The 15160-nt window shown below is 43.8% G+C and overlaps 1 protein-coding gene across 6 annotated transcripts; it reads left to right on the top strand.

The window, feature by feature from the left end:
- Nucleotides 1-337: 337 nt before the first annotated feature.
- On the top strand, nt 338-14599 carry mgarpa (mitochondria localized glutamic acid rich protein a). Of its 6 annotated transcripts, none has more exons than XM_031586789.2 (8): nt 339-550; nt 3703-3803; nt 3931-4036; nt 5267-5287; nt 7405-7953; nt 10914-11854; nt 12139-12194; nt 12451-14599. In XM_031586789.2, exons 1-7 carry the CDS (start codon nt 460-462, stop codon nt 12172-12174), a joined length of 1845 nt encoding a protein of 614 aa, XP_031442649.1. In that variant the 5' UTR covers nt 339-459; the 3' UTR covers nt 12175-12194; nt 12451-14599. The 6 variants fall into 6 exon arrangements, with proteins under 6 accessions (XP_031442655.1, XP_031442649.1, XP_031442652.1 ...); XM_031586790.2 differs by having other exon boundaries at nt 340-550; nt 10914-11861; XM_031586792.2 differs by lacking the exon at nt 5267-5287.
- The last annotated feature ends 561 nt before the right edge of the window (nt 14600-15160 follow it).

The following is a 15160-nucleotide window of genomic DNA, read 5'->3' as shown; positions in this document are numbered from 1 at the left end:
AGTCGAGATACTAACCCAGTGGGATACTTATTAATTAGCCTAATGATTTATTAATCTCAGTAGCGAATAAATGGGCTGTATTATGATGTCTAGAGACTGCTACAACCGTTCTGTTTCTGTGGTTACAAAAAGCCTAGGCGTTTTCCTTTGTTTACTTTCAATAAACGCACTGAAGATAAAAATACGATATCGTTGAAAGCTAAATTGTTTGTTAATGCTCATATAATTTACAACAACTAGCCACCTTTTTTAACTTCGCCTATAGCTGAGTGACGTCAAGGTAGGAAGTCTTAACGGGAGGGCGTACGTCATAAAGCAACAGAGTGGAGCTTTTAAACACGACTTCCTCTGCCCATCCCCTCCCTATCCATCCACCACACCACTTTCTCAGTCAAGTCAGCGATACTTCACAGCGCGCACTCACGCCGCATACCCGTAGCTGCTGGATATCGTACGACAATGTCTCTGTGTCGGGCAGCTTTGCAGAGATGTGGGCCTATGGCTCGGCATTTTCTCACAAATTCACCCTTCTCTCACCTTAACAGAAATGGTAAGTGTAATGTACTTGCTTAGTTATATCCATTTTAACATGCTTCAGAGGAACGTTTAGGATTCTGAAGTTGTCATTTAGTAATGTGAAATGAATTGGTAAGACCCAACCCCCTTCTTTAATTGGAGAATGGTGAGAGAGCCATTCTTGGGTGAAATGTTGAAGGGACACGATGTGCTTTGTGAGTCTGGGCGATCGACATTGTTCCATGGCTTCTGAGAGCAAAGCTATTTTGGAAAGATGGCACCCGTTTGGCGTTAGGGGGAAGATGAAGGTCAGAAGAGATTTTTTTCGTGATGCTGCAGTGAGATTATTTATTTCTTTACCAACAGCCTACCTGAAATATTACGCAATCATTTCGACGAAACGTGGCATACTGATGAACAAGTGACAATTGGTAGCCAGATCTGGTCAAGTGTTTATAGCCACACACTGACAATTTCTATAAATGCGTGTAGAGAGCTTTTTTTGAGCAATTTGTAGGACAGAATGCCCAAAAGATAGGGCCCAATAATAATAACAACAACTGTTTCTCTTTGCTAGGTCTGCTACAATGTAGCACAAGACAAACTTCGATGCATTACATTTTACCCATATTTGCGAGATGACCCAGATGGTTTGGTCTCTTACGAAACAAGCTGGTACATTATTTTGTGTGGTGGTAGTTTAAAAAATGCCTTCCTCAGAAGATTCACTTTTTAAACACTTATGATATGTGACCTTCATTAGATCAAGGGTGCCATGGAAATATGGTTCGTGCAGAGGCTCACGTGGTATACCCGTGTGACGTCGAGCTCAATGTATAGGTTGCGGGTGTTCAGGGCACGCGCGAAACAGAGTTGTAGCCTATGGACCTTGCGCGCGTGCGTGTGCCTCGCTCATGAGGTTGCAAAACTAGAAAATGGCTGACTTTGAGAGCCAAACACTGTCGTTCTAAACACGGATTACATTCTTTATCCCCAGTGCTAGACACTGCAGTAGCCTAAACGGGGGTGACGACATGATTCGAGCATTTGAAGAATTCAAACAGATGAACAAAAGTGGCTAGAAAGTGTGCGTATTAAAGGAAAACATGAATTTGTTGTGTGATATTGATGTATGCCATCCTGTCATGATTTGTCTCTTAAAGAAGAGGCTTTGATCTAAAAAAAAACAACAACAATAAAACAGGCTAAACTATGTCCGTGTTTAACTCAGCCACCCAATACCAAGAAAAGGGTTAGGTACCATATGCTATCCATAGACCTCCCTGTCTGTTTAGCAATTTAATTTGCCATTGGCCCTGAGGTGGCACTGATCTGTCCCAGGTCAAGGCCAGAATGATTTCCATCAGCTTGCTATCTGGGTTCAGCTGATTATGTTTTGCATGCGTGACCAGCCCCACACTGCACAGCCTGGCAGGACTGCACTACTGGCGGAAGGTCAAGATAAAGCTGACCTCGCCACAGGCTTTGTCTTCCCTAATTTCCCCCAGATCAATTTAGACACACACATACATACAGCCTGCAGTTGTCTGCGTGTAAATACCTGCACGCAAGAGGTTCCCAGTCATCCCTGCGACCCTGACAGTCACGGTTTAATCCACTGACACAGCAAGTCCACACACACAAACACACCCCTCCACTCACCTAATAGTTCTCCCTCCCTGCCCATCTCTCTTACTCATAAGTAGCTACCCTTTGACTCCTGAGACGGATTAGCGGATTAGCTGGTATAAATAACACTAGTGTCTATAGCCCATTTACCACTGCAGAACAGAGTGACAGGATTAACAATGTGAGAATATGGGAGAAAGCTAAAGCTTTACTCATAGGAGATGTTTGGGGAATGCCGTTATAAAGGTTTTTGAGTCAATTTCTCTTAATGATCCAGTCCAAATTGAAAGCACATTTTAGCAAGGTCCTTGTTTTGACTGAAGTTACCGTATGTAAAGCATTACATCTGATCGATACTATAAACTGCCGCTGTGACGGTTTGGCTTATGCATGAAGCACATTGTGTACCAAACACTTGAAAATGTCTGCACCTCATTATGAAAGACAGTTTTGCATACTCGCTCCTTGTTGGATAAATCGGATGCTTGTAAGATTAAGCCGTTTCTGTCTGGCAAGAGGAAACTATTGTCACTCGGCCAAGTAGCAGTGGAGTAAACACGGCATCGGCCCAAGTGTCGACCCCTGATGTAATGATTGCTTCAGCCAGAGAGCCAGCAGAGAGGGCTGCTTTTGAATATGGATCCTTTGTGCATATGTGTGGCTTGCTTTAAAAGTGTATGTGTAAAGGTTAAGATGTTCCTGTTAAGATTGGTCTGATTTATCCAATTGGTGTTAAGTTAATCACCAATTAATCATCAGTGAATCAACAACCGAATGGGTTTATTGTTGTATGTTTTTGCAAATAAGGGGTGACCCCACTCAAGTATTATTTACATTTTCTTACTAATAGTTTCATTTAGTAAGTTCTCTCTCAAGAGAGTTTCATTGGGATGTGTCTTTGGAAGACCAAACAAGCTCTGATGGGCATATTTCTGGACACCTAAACCTCGCTCTACCAATGCAATCAGGCCGGATCCAATATCCCCTTCAGGGGTGAAAGCCTCTCAGACACATCCCTATAGGTCCTTGTTTATTTTGGATCAGTAGTCTGCATAATCTTGGCACCTGAGGATTGATTCCATTGGCAATCTTTTTAAAGTCAACAGGGGCTCAGTAGAAAAGGGTTTTAGGGTGGTCGACATAAGAGGGGAATGAGATGGGTTAATCCATTTATTATTAAGGCAAACGGTCAACATTTACATCTAGGGTGTTTTTTGCAATGTTCTTATAAAGCTCTCCATCATGTCAGTATGCTTTGTTATGCTTCTGTAGCTGTCATTGTTACACATACTGCTGTTATTTGTTTATTAATTGAACTTGTTGATGTTGAGTCACTTATCTTCCTACTCGGCAGTGGCTCTTTAGAAGGCGATGATATTGTAGCTGTGCTGTCATTCCTCATGTTTATTAGTTTATGGTGATAACCATCTGACTGTGTGTGTGTGTGTGTGTGTGTGTGTGTGTACATGCTCTTGCTCACCACTATGACAGCAGTCCGTTCTGGTTTTGGTCTTGACTCTCTCTCTCTTTCTCCCTCCCTCCCTTACACGCTCATAGTGGTCTCTCGAAGGACCATGTCATCAGTCCCTGGTGGCTCCGGTGAGAACATTGCTTACTTTCTGCTGTGCGGTGGTGCTCTTGCTGCATCCGTCGCCTACGTGAGTGAACTCTCTTCTGTTTAATGTACTTTCTCATGTCACCTTTCCTTATTAAACCCCCATATGTATCAGGTGTCAAGTGTCTTCATTTTCAAAGATTTGTGAACACACTCTTCCTTCCATGTAGACCTACTCAACCGTGACCTCAGACCATGCCAGGTTTATGGACCGCGTAACCGACATCCAATCCCGTCCCAAGGACGAATGGAAGCCTAAACCATGGCCACCCAAGAGTAAGTCCTGTCCGCTGTTTACCTTTAGCCCTGTTTTTGTCATGGCCATATTACTTGGCACACTTAGTCAAGCACCTTAAGGGCTGTTGCAGTTTAAGAAGAGGCCTTGTCAGGTTGCTTCCCAAAATGCTTTATTGGATGGCTCATGACTACTTTTTTGTCAGGTCACCAGTCGGGTTAGCTCACCGTGCCATGCTAAGCTGACTAGCACATCATTGGGAGTTAGGTGGGGCCACGCAGGGCATGGACTGGGTAGCTAGGTGGGATTCTGAGAAGCAGGAAGGCTGACATGCCTGATAATCCTGTGCTTACAGGTATTTATGTATGTTATGGACATGCCCCAATCCTTGACCCAAAGTAACTCTTACTGTGCACACGTATTGACACACTCATGCTCTGAGATCCAGGCTGAATGTGTGTCCTGCTGAAATACGACAGGTTTGTGTAGTCCTACCTACACACACACACATTGCGCATTGACCCACATTCTCTTTTGCGCTGCACACACAGCACAGTCTTGTTGTGTGTGCTTGGGTCTGTTTTTATTTATTTATTCCCCCCCCCCCCCCCCCTCTAAAGCCTCAGCCCTCCCTGGCACAGCAGGAGATGACACAAGTCACTTTCTTGCTCTACCTGTTGTATCTGTCTTGAACACCTCTGTGTTCCTCTCTCTTAACTATAACTTTCTCTATTGTTCTCTCATGCTCTTTCTTTCTCTGTCTCTATCTCACACACACTCTTACTCTCTTAAAACATAAACACACACTCTCACTCACCCTACAACAGAGGGAGGTCATCTTGATGTTGACATCTGTTTTTAGCAGTAGTGTAGGGTAGCTTACCAGCAGGTGTGTGCACGTATGTACACACTGAGAAGAATTTAAGGGCTGCCTCTTTTTCTGGAGACGAGACTTTTTAGAAAGTCTCTGCCAATGAGGGCTCTTTGTATACCAGCCCCCCCCCTCGGTGATGTAATCTCTCGGAGTCAGTGGAGATTTGGCCAGTCAGCTGTCACCACCAGGAATGTCACACATGATTGTCCTGTACTGGCCGCTGCCAAGACCTCTTCCGCTGTAGAACAACAAGCTTGTCCGCTAAGTCCTCCCCTCCTCCCCCCACACACACAGGTTTCATTCAGAGCAGGTTCCATGCACGGCCATCCAGTAAAGTAGTTTGAGGTTTTCTGAAGTTTCACTTTAGTGAAACATTCCCTGTTTCTCTTTTTTTTAGGTAGGGATGAGGATGAGGAAGGTGAGTTCCTTTCTGTACCGAAAGATCATACCATCACATTTTCTTCTAACCACTTTAATCAAGCACAATCAGTATGGTACATGGGTTGTGAGGATGAACCTTTGCATGGAATTGATCTGTATAAGTACTCATTCACTGATCGGACACTTTAACATCTTTTGGGGTGGTTTGCTCACTTCGGGGGTTTATCTGACAGTATAGCTTAAAAAAAACGAAACAACATTTTTCAAAATAATATTTCCCAAGTGTCAAAGTAGAGACATTCAGATCCACAACATGGGGGCCCATCAACTTTACTAGCTCTAAGCTGGTAGACAAATTGCTCTTAAAGTCCTTCTGCCTCTGGGCTATCTTTGACAATTGGTTCTGGTCATCTAAAGCCCTTTTAGTGGCCACCCCTACTATGAAGAGGGTCCCCATTTTGGAGTTCCTGAAGCCTCTTTGGCTGATCACCATTGAACACAACCTTCTATTTCACACACTTGAGCACAATGGTTGCCCTGTTCTGACCATCAAGAGCCCATAAAACCGCTCTAAAGAGAAATGATTAATCTTTTAAACCTATGAAGCAGAAGTAGTTTGAAGGGAAGAAGTTATTTTGCAATTAAGGACGGTATTATTTGATGTGGTTCACTAATTTGCACAATTTATTTGAATAACATATATTTGTACTTTTGATTTGAACTTTTTTGTGTTTGAACCCCAAATTGCATGTAGATCACACCCAACGTTTCCAAGTCTGATCCCACCCACCTAGATAACCTGTTGATCAGAACAGGGTTTGCCTTCCTATTGGACTCTCCCCGTTCAATTACCCACTCTTCAAACCTATCAATTCCCCATATTCACTCAATCTCTCCTGCCTTTTCTCGACTCTCTTCCTGTCTTCCCCCAAACCATCCGGTTGTCCAATCGCTCTCAAAAGGTCCACACAAACACGTACAACAAGTAAAATTCTTCAACAAAAAAAAACAAACAAAAAAAATAAGACAATGACAACAACACTGCGTTCTGATGTGTTTAGCACACACAATCAGGATGCGTGATGAGCCTTTTTTTGTATTTGACTAACCTTAAGTGAACTTGAAAGATGTTCATTTCTATCCAAAGCTCTTTTAAAAGAAAAGTTTTGCTAACTATGTCTCTGTTTTGACTCTTTCCAGCGCTTTAACTTATACTGGGCTGCAGAGAACCTTGGCCCAATAGTCAACAGTCAGGACTGTATGGATGAAAATCACCCCTGCTACTACTACTGCTACTGCTACTGCTAATGTCTCAATGAGTCCTGCTCAAAGTACCTACAAGTAAAATTACATGATTGAAAATAGTGTGTTTGACTTTATTTATTGACTTTTAACGTATTGACTTACATAAGAATCGGACATTGTAATCGAAATGGAATGGATTTATGTTTAATGCATTTAACGCATTAAACAAACACGCGCAACGAAGTACCTGGGTTGTGTGTCTATTACTTTCCAGACTCGCTGGTACTGATAACTTTGAACAGATGGTAAGGCTCAGCCATCTTTTTATATTTCCCTTCCTCCCCTCTCCCCCACTCCTCCTCCTGGCCCTTCTCACTCCTCTCTTACCCTCTCCCCCTCTCTTGGGTTTGCATGCAACTTGCAGTGGGATGTTTGGTGGTGGTTTGGTTTTGCATTGTTCTTTCCAAAGGAGACGGCTGGTAAGAAAAATGTGTGTGTGTGTGTGTGTGTGTGTGTGTGTGTGTGAGAGTGTATGGAATGATTTGTGGAAGAGATGCTAGTCCAGGTAATGTGTTGGGATAGAAAACCATCTACATATAAACAAAAGGCACATGCGAGACCTGGAACAATCACTGAAGCAGATCAGCTAGTCCAAGCCAGCTTTTTAAGCAGTCATCATGAGCAGGAGATATGCACCAGCTGACTATAACATGACAAGGTACATAGTCCCAGAGCAATCGAGGTAAGCATGTGTGGGTGAGTGTAGTGTGTGTGTGTGTGTGTGTGTGTGTGTGTGTGTGTGTGTGTGTGTGTGTGCGTTTCACTGGATAAAATACTTATTTTCTCTTTCTTTCCTGTACTCCCTGTCTGTGCCCTTTTCCCCTGGCTCTTTTCTTCTCGTTTGACCAGGTGAGGGTGACGAGGAAGCAGCTGAAGATGAGGAGGCTGCTGAGGGAGATGAGGAGGCAGCTGAGGGAGGAGAGGAGGCAGCTGAGGGAGGCGAGGAGGCAGCAGAGGAGGACGGAGCTGTGGAGGCAGAGGCCGGAGATGAGGTGGCCGCTGTGGCGGAAGAAGCCGAACCTGCTGCTGAGGCTGACGCTGAGGCTGAGGTCGCTGCGGAGCCCGTAGCTGCTGAGGAGGAGGAGGAGGCAGGGCCCGTAGAGACCGCAGTGGAGGCGGTCGCTGCGGAGCCTGTAGCTGCTGAGGAGGAGGAGGCAGCACCCGTAGAGACCGCAGTGGAGGCGGTCGCTGAAGCTGTTGCCGAGGCTGCCGAAGTCATCGCTGAGGTCGCAGAGGTGGTTGTCGAGGCAGCGGAGGAGGTGGCGGCGGTTGCAGAAGAGGTGGAGAAGGTGGCACAGGAGGTGGAGGCAGCAGCAGAGGCTGTGGCAGCGCCTGAGACTGTGGAGGAGGCGCTGGCTGAGGCCATGGAGGAGGAGCCTGCGGCAGCTGAGAGCAACGGTACGGCCAGCTCCGAGGAGACCGGGTCAGAGGCCGTTTAGGCCTTAGGGTACACACACACACACACACACACACACACACACACACACACACACACACACACACACACACACACTCACAGGAAACATACGAGACACATCCACTGCAGCTAGAGGCTCCCTGCTTCCCACACCCCAACTCTTATGCATCATACACAGAAACAGATTTATGCACACACACTGCCGTTTGAATACCAAGGTGAAGAGTAAACCCAATCCTACATATCTAACCTTGTGTCTGTTAGGGATAGTCTAGATACAATTTCCCTAATATCCACACATGCAATAATGCTCTGTACCAGGGAGACATTCCTCTCATAACCCTCTTCCTAGTGATCCTGTGTTGCACAACTCCATTGACTCAATACCACTAGATTCGTTGTTTCTCGAGATCAAACCACTTTGTGTAGATAATATTTATTTGGACATAAAAGTTGTGCGTTTCAAAGAACTGGAGTAGATTATTCTCTTTTTTGCCCACTCTACCTTAATTTCCTTTCTTCAGTGTAGATGCCTCGTGTGTGTTGTATAGATTTTTGGGTTGTTGCTTGTGTTGTCTATGATCAGGCACTGTAATGGCCAAGTTGTGAATATATATAATATGAAGTCTGCGAGGGGCTTGAGGAGTACGAGAGGCTTTTACAGGTGTCTTCATAGACGGCTAGAACTGGATTCCCCTGCCAGCAGAGAAGGTGTCGAAATGAACATGTCAAAATCACATCCGTGTTCCAGTGTCCATGATGTCATCAGCACAATACAAGCCACTCTGCCACTCTCTGTTCTTGAGTGTGTGTGCAGTATTTTTGGTGAAGATTGCTCTAGTTCTTTTACTGACCAAAGCAGAAAATGGAACAGACCCTCCTGCCCTTTTCTTCCGATTCACCCTCTCCTCTTCTCTCCCAGTCTTTCTCTTTTTTTTTTCTGTTTTTTTTCCTTCTCACACTGACACACCACTAAACCTCACTCTGTTTACAAACTCTCACCAAGCCCGCCTAGCTATGACCTTTTCCCTGTGACTTGCCTTATTTCTATTGCAAGGATCAAGGCTGCTCTTCAAAACACAAACTTGTCAAGACAACTCATTTGGTTTTATCTTAAGTAACTTTCTTCTCTCTCATCACGTGTGTGTGTGTGTGTGTGTCTGTATTGTAACCACAAACAACTGATTATCCTTATTTGGGAATTCTTAGTGAGGTGTTTGATTTTCTTTTCTTTTTTTTTCCTACTTTTTATTTCAAAACAACAACTTGTGCTCTTCTGCCAGATATCACTGAGTTGCCACACTCCAATGGAATGTGAATGTAAAGGTTCCAACTGAGAAATCTAATACTGCAGCTCCAAATTGGAAGACCTTAAATTCCAAATAAGATGTGCAGGCTGTGCTACTGTAACCCTGTGGTATCCATCATTCATTTCTGATTACTCTCTACTGTTTGGAAATCCGAGGAACTCTAGTTGTTTTTGTTTAGGTTTTTTTTAAACAGACAAGCTAGTAGCTTAACTATTGTGTTCTCCTTTTCAACTGCTCATTTTAACTGGATCAAGCAGTAGTGTAATGAATTAAACTGGACAAGGGAATTTCAAGCCGTTAAATAAAAGTATTGAGAACTCCAAAACGTATCTTCCGTGTTTAATTTCTCTTGATTGGGTTTGCCTCTGCTAACGCTGTGTCCATCAAAGTTAACAAGACATGTTTTTTTTTTATCCTTTATTTCCTTTAATTTTGAAGTTCAAGGTGTTTCCTGCAACTGTAACAGTAAGCATACTCATACATTTAACGATTGAGCAAGTGTAATATCATCGGATATTAACACCCGTGATTTTAAGTCTATCGCCGCCTCTACACATTTTTATGCAGGATTTTGAAGGTGTTTTCATGTGTGTGTGATTTTTCTGGTGTGAGCATTTCTTTGTGATATTTGGCAGGAAGGCCTGGGTCACAAATCTGCATAGGTTTTCAACAATGTTCCCTCCGTACATTTGTATTTGATCTGTCACATGCAGGAACAACATGTTAATTTCCTAGTCACACGATTATTTGTGCAAGTGTTGTCCATAGCCATGACGAAACAAAGAAACTGCAAACTAATCAATATTCCTACACTTCATACTGTCCATTTAGTGCACTTCCCTCTCCCTAGTTCATAGCTAAATCCATATTTTGCCTTAGTGGTAGCATCTATAGTATCAAGCACTTTCCATGCAAGTCCTGAACAACCCTAATTTGTAAACCATAGCATTGCCTGACCCACCACATATGTTCCTTCCCAGCCACTAGCAGTTCCTTTTACTAGTTGCCTCGCAGTCACTAGCGATCACTTTACTCTTGTTTTAGTATATGGATGGTGGACTTGAATGCGTCCAATTTTCTGTTAGGCATGTTTACAAATGGCAATGTAAAGGGAAAGAATGGGTATATTTTAAAATCTGCACTAAATGTTTAAAGGAGTGTGTTTAGTTTGTTCTTTACCTTTTCAAAAGTTGCATCCCATCACCCTTTTGCAGTTGTTCTTTTTGCGTCACAGCACACCACTCTTGGTTACTAAACCATGTAAGCACTTCTTTGCACCTTCTTTCCCCTTGCATGTTTTCTATTTCTCAAGCACATGAAAAGGTGAACTCTGTAGTGTGAAATACCACAGAGAAAAACCAAATGTTTCCTTCAGTCACCAAAACAGCTCTCTATATTAGGTTGTCTTATACTTTTTGTTATGTAGATGAAGGGCAACGTTCACATACATTTTGAGACTTTTCATGGGTAAGGTTGTCCTGTTTTCCAAAAATTGAAGATGTATGGAAGTCATTTTCTTTTTTTACTTTTGAATCATTTTACTTACATTTTGATTTTCTGACCTCAATGGCTGTTCATGTTTAACTTTGTGTTGAGTGAGTGATAGGAAGCTGGTGGGTTCTGTGTTGCAGGAACCCAGATGGAGGCGCTCTCTACAGTACTGAGCGCTGTGGCCCCGGCGGAGATGGCCGCAGCCTCTGTAATGGAGGTCATGCCTGTGATCCCTGCAGAGGAGGAGCCTCTCATTGTGGAGGAGGTGAAGGAAGAGGCACCCGTCGTTCCTGAAGAAGCCCCAGCAGTAGCTGAAGAGGCACCAGCTGCTCCTGCTCTGGAGGAGACCCCAGCAGAGGTAGAGGCAGCACCCGCGGCTGAGGAATCCCCAGCTGCAGAGGAGGCCGCAGCAGTAGAGGAGGCTCCCGCAGTTGAGGAAGCACCTGTGACCGAAGAAGCTCCAGCTGTGGTTGAGGAGACCCCACCTGCCCCGGCAGTTGAGGAGGCCCCTGCAGTTGAGGTGCCAGTGACCGAAGAAGCTCCAGCTGTGGTTGAGGAGGTTCCTGCTGCTCCAGCAGTAGAGGAGGCACCAGTGAGCGAAGAAGCTCCAGCTGTGGTTGAAGAGGTTGCTCCTGCAGTGGAGGAAGCACCTGTTGCCCCAGTGGTAGAAGAGGCACCCGCTGCCCTTGTGGATGTCGAGGAGGTACCCGTTGCCTCAGTGGTTGCTGAGGAGGCACTAGTGGCTGTGGTGGAAAATGGTGCCGTCATCGCTGATGAGGTAGCAGAGTCTCCTGCAAGTCCAGAGGTGGTTGCAGAAAGTCTGGTTGTGGAAGAAGTAGCAGCAAGTGTGGTTGAGGAGGTCGCAGCAAGTCCGGTTGTGGAAGAAGTGGCCGCAGTGCTGGCCGATCCTGAGCCTGCTGCTGTTGAGGAGGCCCCGGCACCAGTGGAGCCCAAACGGGAGTACATTATGGTGGTCCTGGAGGGGTCCCCATCATCTGATAAGAAGCCCAAGGTACTGGGGGTGTCTGCAATGACTGGCAGGGTCATCCCTGCCCCTGATGATGATGAGCCAGTTGTCCAGGTAACAGGTAATTCGACTCTATGTACTAACTCGTGGGAGGGGCAGTGATGGGAGGAAATGGATATGACCTCACTTCCTTTTCTTCATGCACTCATCTGACTCATGGGGGCTTTGCACAAATAACTTTGTGGATACTGCATGTACTGCTGTCATCTCTAGTGCATGATGAGAGTATTTGCGTAGTTCATTTCACACTGCATGAAAAGTCTTCTGCCTCAAAGTTTATTTACATTTAAGTCTTTACAATATTGTGTATTTCATTTCAAGCATTTTTTTTTCCTCAGGGAAAGAGGCGGCTGCTTAGAGTTCAAATGCAGTAACATCGTATTGGTTCTGTAAGGTAAATGCTTTAATCTACATTTCCAGAAATTAATATTTGCCCTACAAATTGCTTTTCTAATAGGTCCGCCTCATTCAGGATTAAACAAAGTTATGGTCTTGTACATTCTTTACAAGCCTTAAGTCATTACATGGCTTAATCAATGCTGGTGCAATCCTTTGTCAGGTGGATACCTCCAGGCTTTGATTGATTTCAACTTAAGAATTTTTGCATTAATGTCAGAGCTGAAGTCCTCTCTGATGTGCTCTTTTAAAAGGACCTTTAATCCCTGGATGGTGAAGCCCTCCTCCCGGAAGAAGAAAAAAAAGGATGTGCCTTTCCCCCTTAACACGACCTCCCAACACCAAACTTACTCCCTCAGCCCTTACTGCAGGAAGTTTTGATTGGTGGTTTCTCCTGGTTCCTACGATTACAACAATTTCATGCAATTACTTGTACTGTAAACATCCCCCAGTAGGGGAGCTGACTCTGCCATTAACGGTCACAGAAAATATGCACAATCTCTTCGTAATACCACAATTATCACTGTTTATAAGTCAGAACGTCGGTCATGACAATAGCCGCACTCCGTCTTTTCACTCCTTCAAATCTCAAATTTCAGATCTTTCATTCTCTTTGTAACTGACTCATCTTATGTCATCAATATGATGGATCAGGTGAAACTATCAACTGTAATATTTCTGCAACTTGTCACATTTTGCATAGTGGTGCAAAGTGGATAGTGTAGTTTGCTTCTCCAGGAATCTGTTAACACTAGGTATAGTAATTCAGGCATCAGCCCACATAGTGAGCAAAGTGGGAAGAAATGGTCACCTGCCTCCACTTAGTAAATGTTTACCACATCCACTCTGTCCTGTACTGAGCCGATCCCTGCAACTGTCCTTCAAGCTGTCTGCTTGGTAATGGGCTTTGTTGGTAATTGTGATGAATTGTTGAACAAACAAAATGGTCACCTGCAGGGAAGAGGAGAGCTATAGCTACATTTCTAGTAGCACACTGGTTCTTCTTCAAAGTTAGTTTCAGCTTAGTTTGACCTACCTCAGCCCTCACTCTTACCAGGCCATGTTTCCTTACCACAATGCTACCTGTTACCATGGCAATTGGCTGCACTAGCTCCAGCAAAAACTGTCACAACAAGCTGCAAGAGAACCTTTCAGAGCCTCAGGCACTCTTCACTTTCACCAGTATACACATAAACTGAAAAAAAGTGTTATTTATGTAACAAAACTTGGCCATAGGCCCACTACAGCAATACACAACTCACGGCTGTATTTTTAAAGATTACTGGCTTGTTTGGGGAATCATGGACCTAAACTGTACCTCACTCCTTTGTACTTCAGCCCTTGATCTTCCACTCCCTTCCTCCTGGAGCAAGCAGTGTTGAAACATTTTCTACGCTTTTACCAATTACAAACCAATTATATTTCACCGAACACCAGCAGTAATTTTTATCAGGTCAAAATCAAATTCTTAAAAAAAAAAAAAAAAGAAGCCTCTTCTGACCGTTGCATAAGCCCCATAGAATCACAGCATGAAGCACTAGAAACATATACTGTGCATGTGATGCGGCGTATGTAGCTTTACCAGCGTCAAGATGACCTCAGAATGGACACAGTCAGCTTTTCTGCTAGCATTCTCGCAAGCATATCAACACCCTTCTGTCTTTCCACTGTTTTTGTTGCCCAAATTGTAGCTTTCAAGTCCATAGCTGCAAGATAATCCATGCCCCATCCCCACTGAGATGGATGTTGTAGTGGGTACCATTACGGACAACAGACTGATCTGTGCTTGAGTGGTCAATTACATTGATCATCCAAGCAGATAGCTTGTTAGTCACAGTGTACTACTCTGTGATTCAGCTGTGATTTTTATTTTGTTTTTGAACACATTGGTATGATAAGGGAATTTCATGTCAATTTATTATTTTTGCATAGTCTTTCAGCTTGGCTTGCAGTGACTTGCAATGAAAGTACCACACTTCAGTGTATATTTCGGTATTTCAGCTTCTCAGTAGGATGCTCAAATAGCTCTGTGTAATGTATTAAAATTACATTTTGAATTCAGTTTCTGGGCATAATTAATTTTCATGCTTATAGTTTTTGCAATGGATCTTCATGTTCCCTTTGTCTTTTATTTCTATATTTAACATGTTCAAAGAAAGGGACCCTGAAGTGAATGTAAGAATATTAAATGAGGTGTAGTTTTATCAGTGTGTCTGTCCTTGTGTGTTCGCTCACTACTGTCTTTCCCCCCCTTTTTTGTAAATGCCAGCTGGCAGGGCATATTTGATATAGAACCTTGTGTCGATCTGTTTTGCCTAGCTGATGGTCCACCATGGTGGCCATTTTACTGTGAATGTAGACACATTCTGTCTGTTTGAAATAAAGAGGGATGAAGAACTAAAATTGATTTGCTGTATTTGTGTGTGAAAGAGGCTTTAATTGCATTTCAGGTATAATGACCACCAGGTGGCGATACATTCTCATGCATAAAATACATTCTTATTTGTAAGGTTAATCCTTCAGGGTAGACGTGACTGTTCTTCAAGTGAAGGAAAGGCATCACCCAAACCAAGGTCACAAGCGATTAAAGTCTCTACCCTGCTTTCTTTAATTTCCTGATGAACTGGTTACAAGTACTAAACAAGAAGATGCATACACACCTGCCTGCTTATCGGAGGCCATGCTTGAATTTACCAAAGAACCACGCATTGCGAAAGTCAGACAACACACAAGTATGTGGAGGTGATTGCCTCGTGCACGATGGACAACCCGACTTCGTGTGATTTATTGAAAGTTTAGGACGTGAAGAGAGCATGGTCGTTTCCAATTTGAATTTCCAATGGTGAAATACCATACAATGAATAGCTTCAACTACCAACGAATACCCAGTTGTTTCCACCATTAATGTGTTGAACAGACCACATGTGTTCCATTGGAGGTAATAACGTTAATAGGTCAAGCTTA

Source organism: Clupea harengus, chromosome 20 (assembly GCF_900700415.2).
Source record: "Clupea harengus chromosome 20, Ch_v2.0.2, whole genome shotgun sequence".
NCBI classification, from domain to species: Eukaryota; Metazoa; Chordata; class Actinopteri; order Clupeiformes; family Clupeidae; genus Clupea; species Clupea harengus.
Note: the sequence above shows the minus strand (reverse complement) of the source record. Positions and strands in the feature narration are given on the sequence as shown.

Bases quoted from the DNA above. Each gene is read 5' to 3' on its own strand.
- mgarpa (XM_031586789.2), top strand. From the start codon at position 460: ATGTCTCTGTGTCGGGCAGCTTTGCAGAGATGTGGGCCTATGGCTCGG. The intron at 3,804-3,930 runs GTGAGTGAACTC...CCTTCCATGTAG, and splicing joins TTGCTGCATCCGTCGCCTAC to ACCTACTCAACCGTGACCTC. The intron at 5,288-7,404 runs GTGAGTTCCTTT...TCGTTTGACCAG, and splicing joins TAGGGATGAGGATGAGGAAG to GTGAGGGTGACGAGGAAGCA.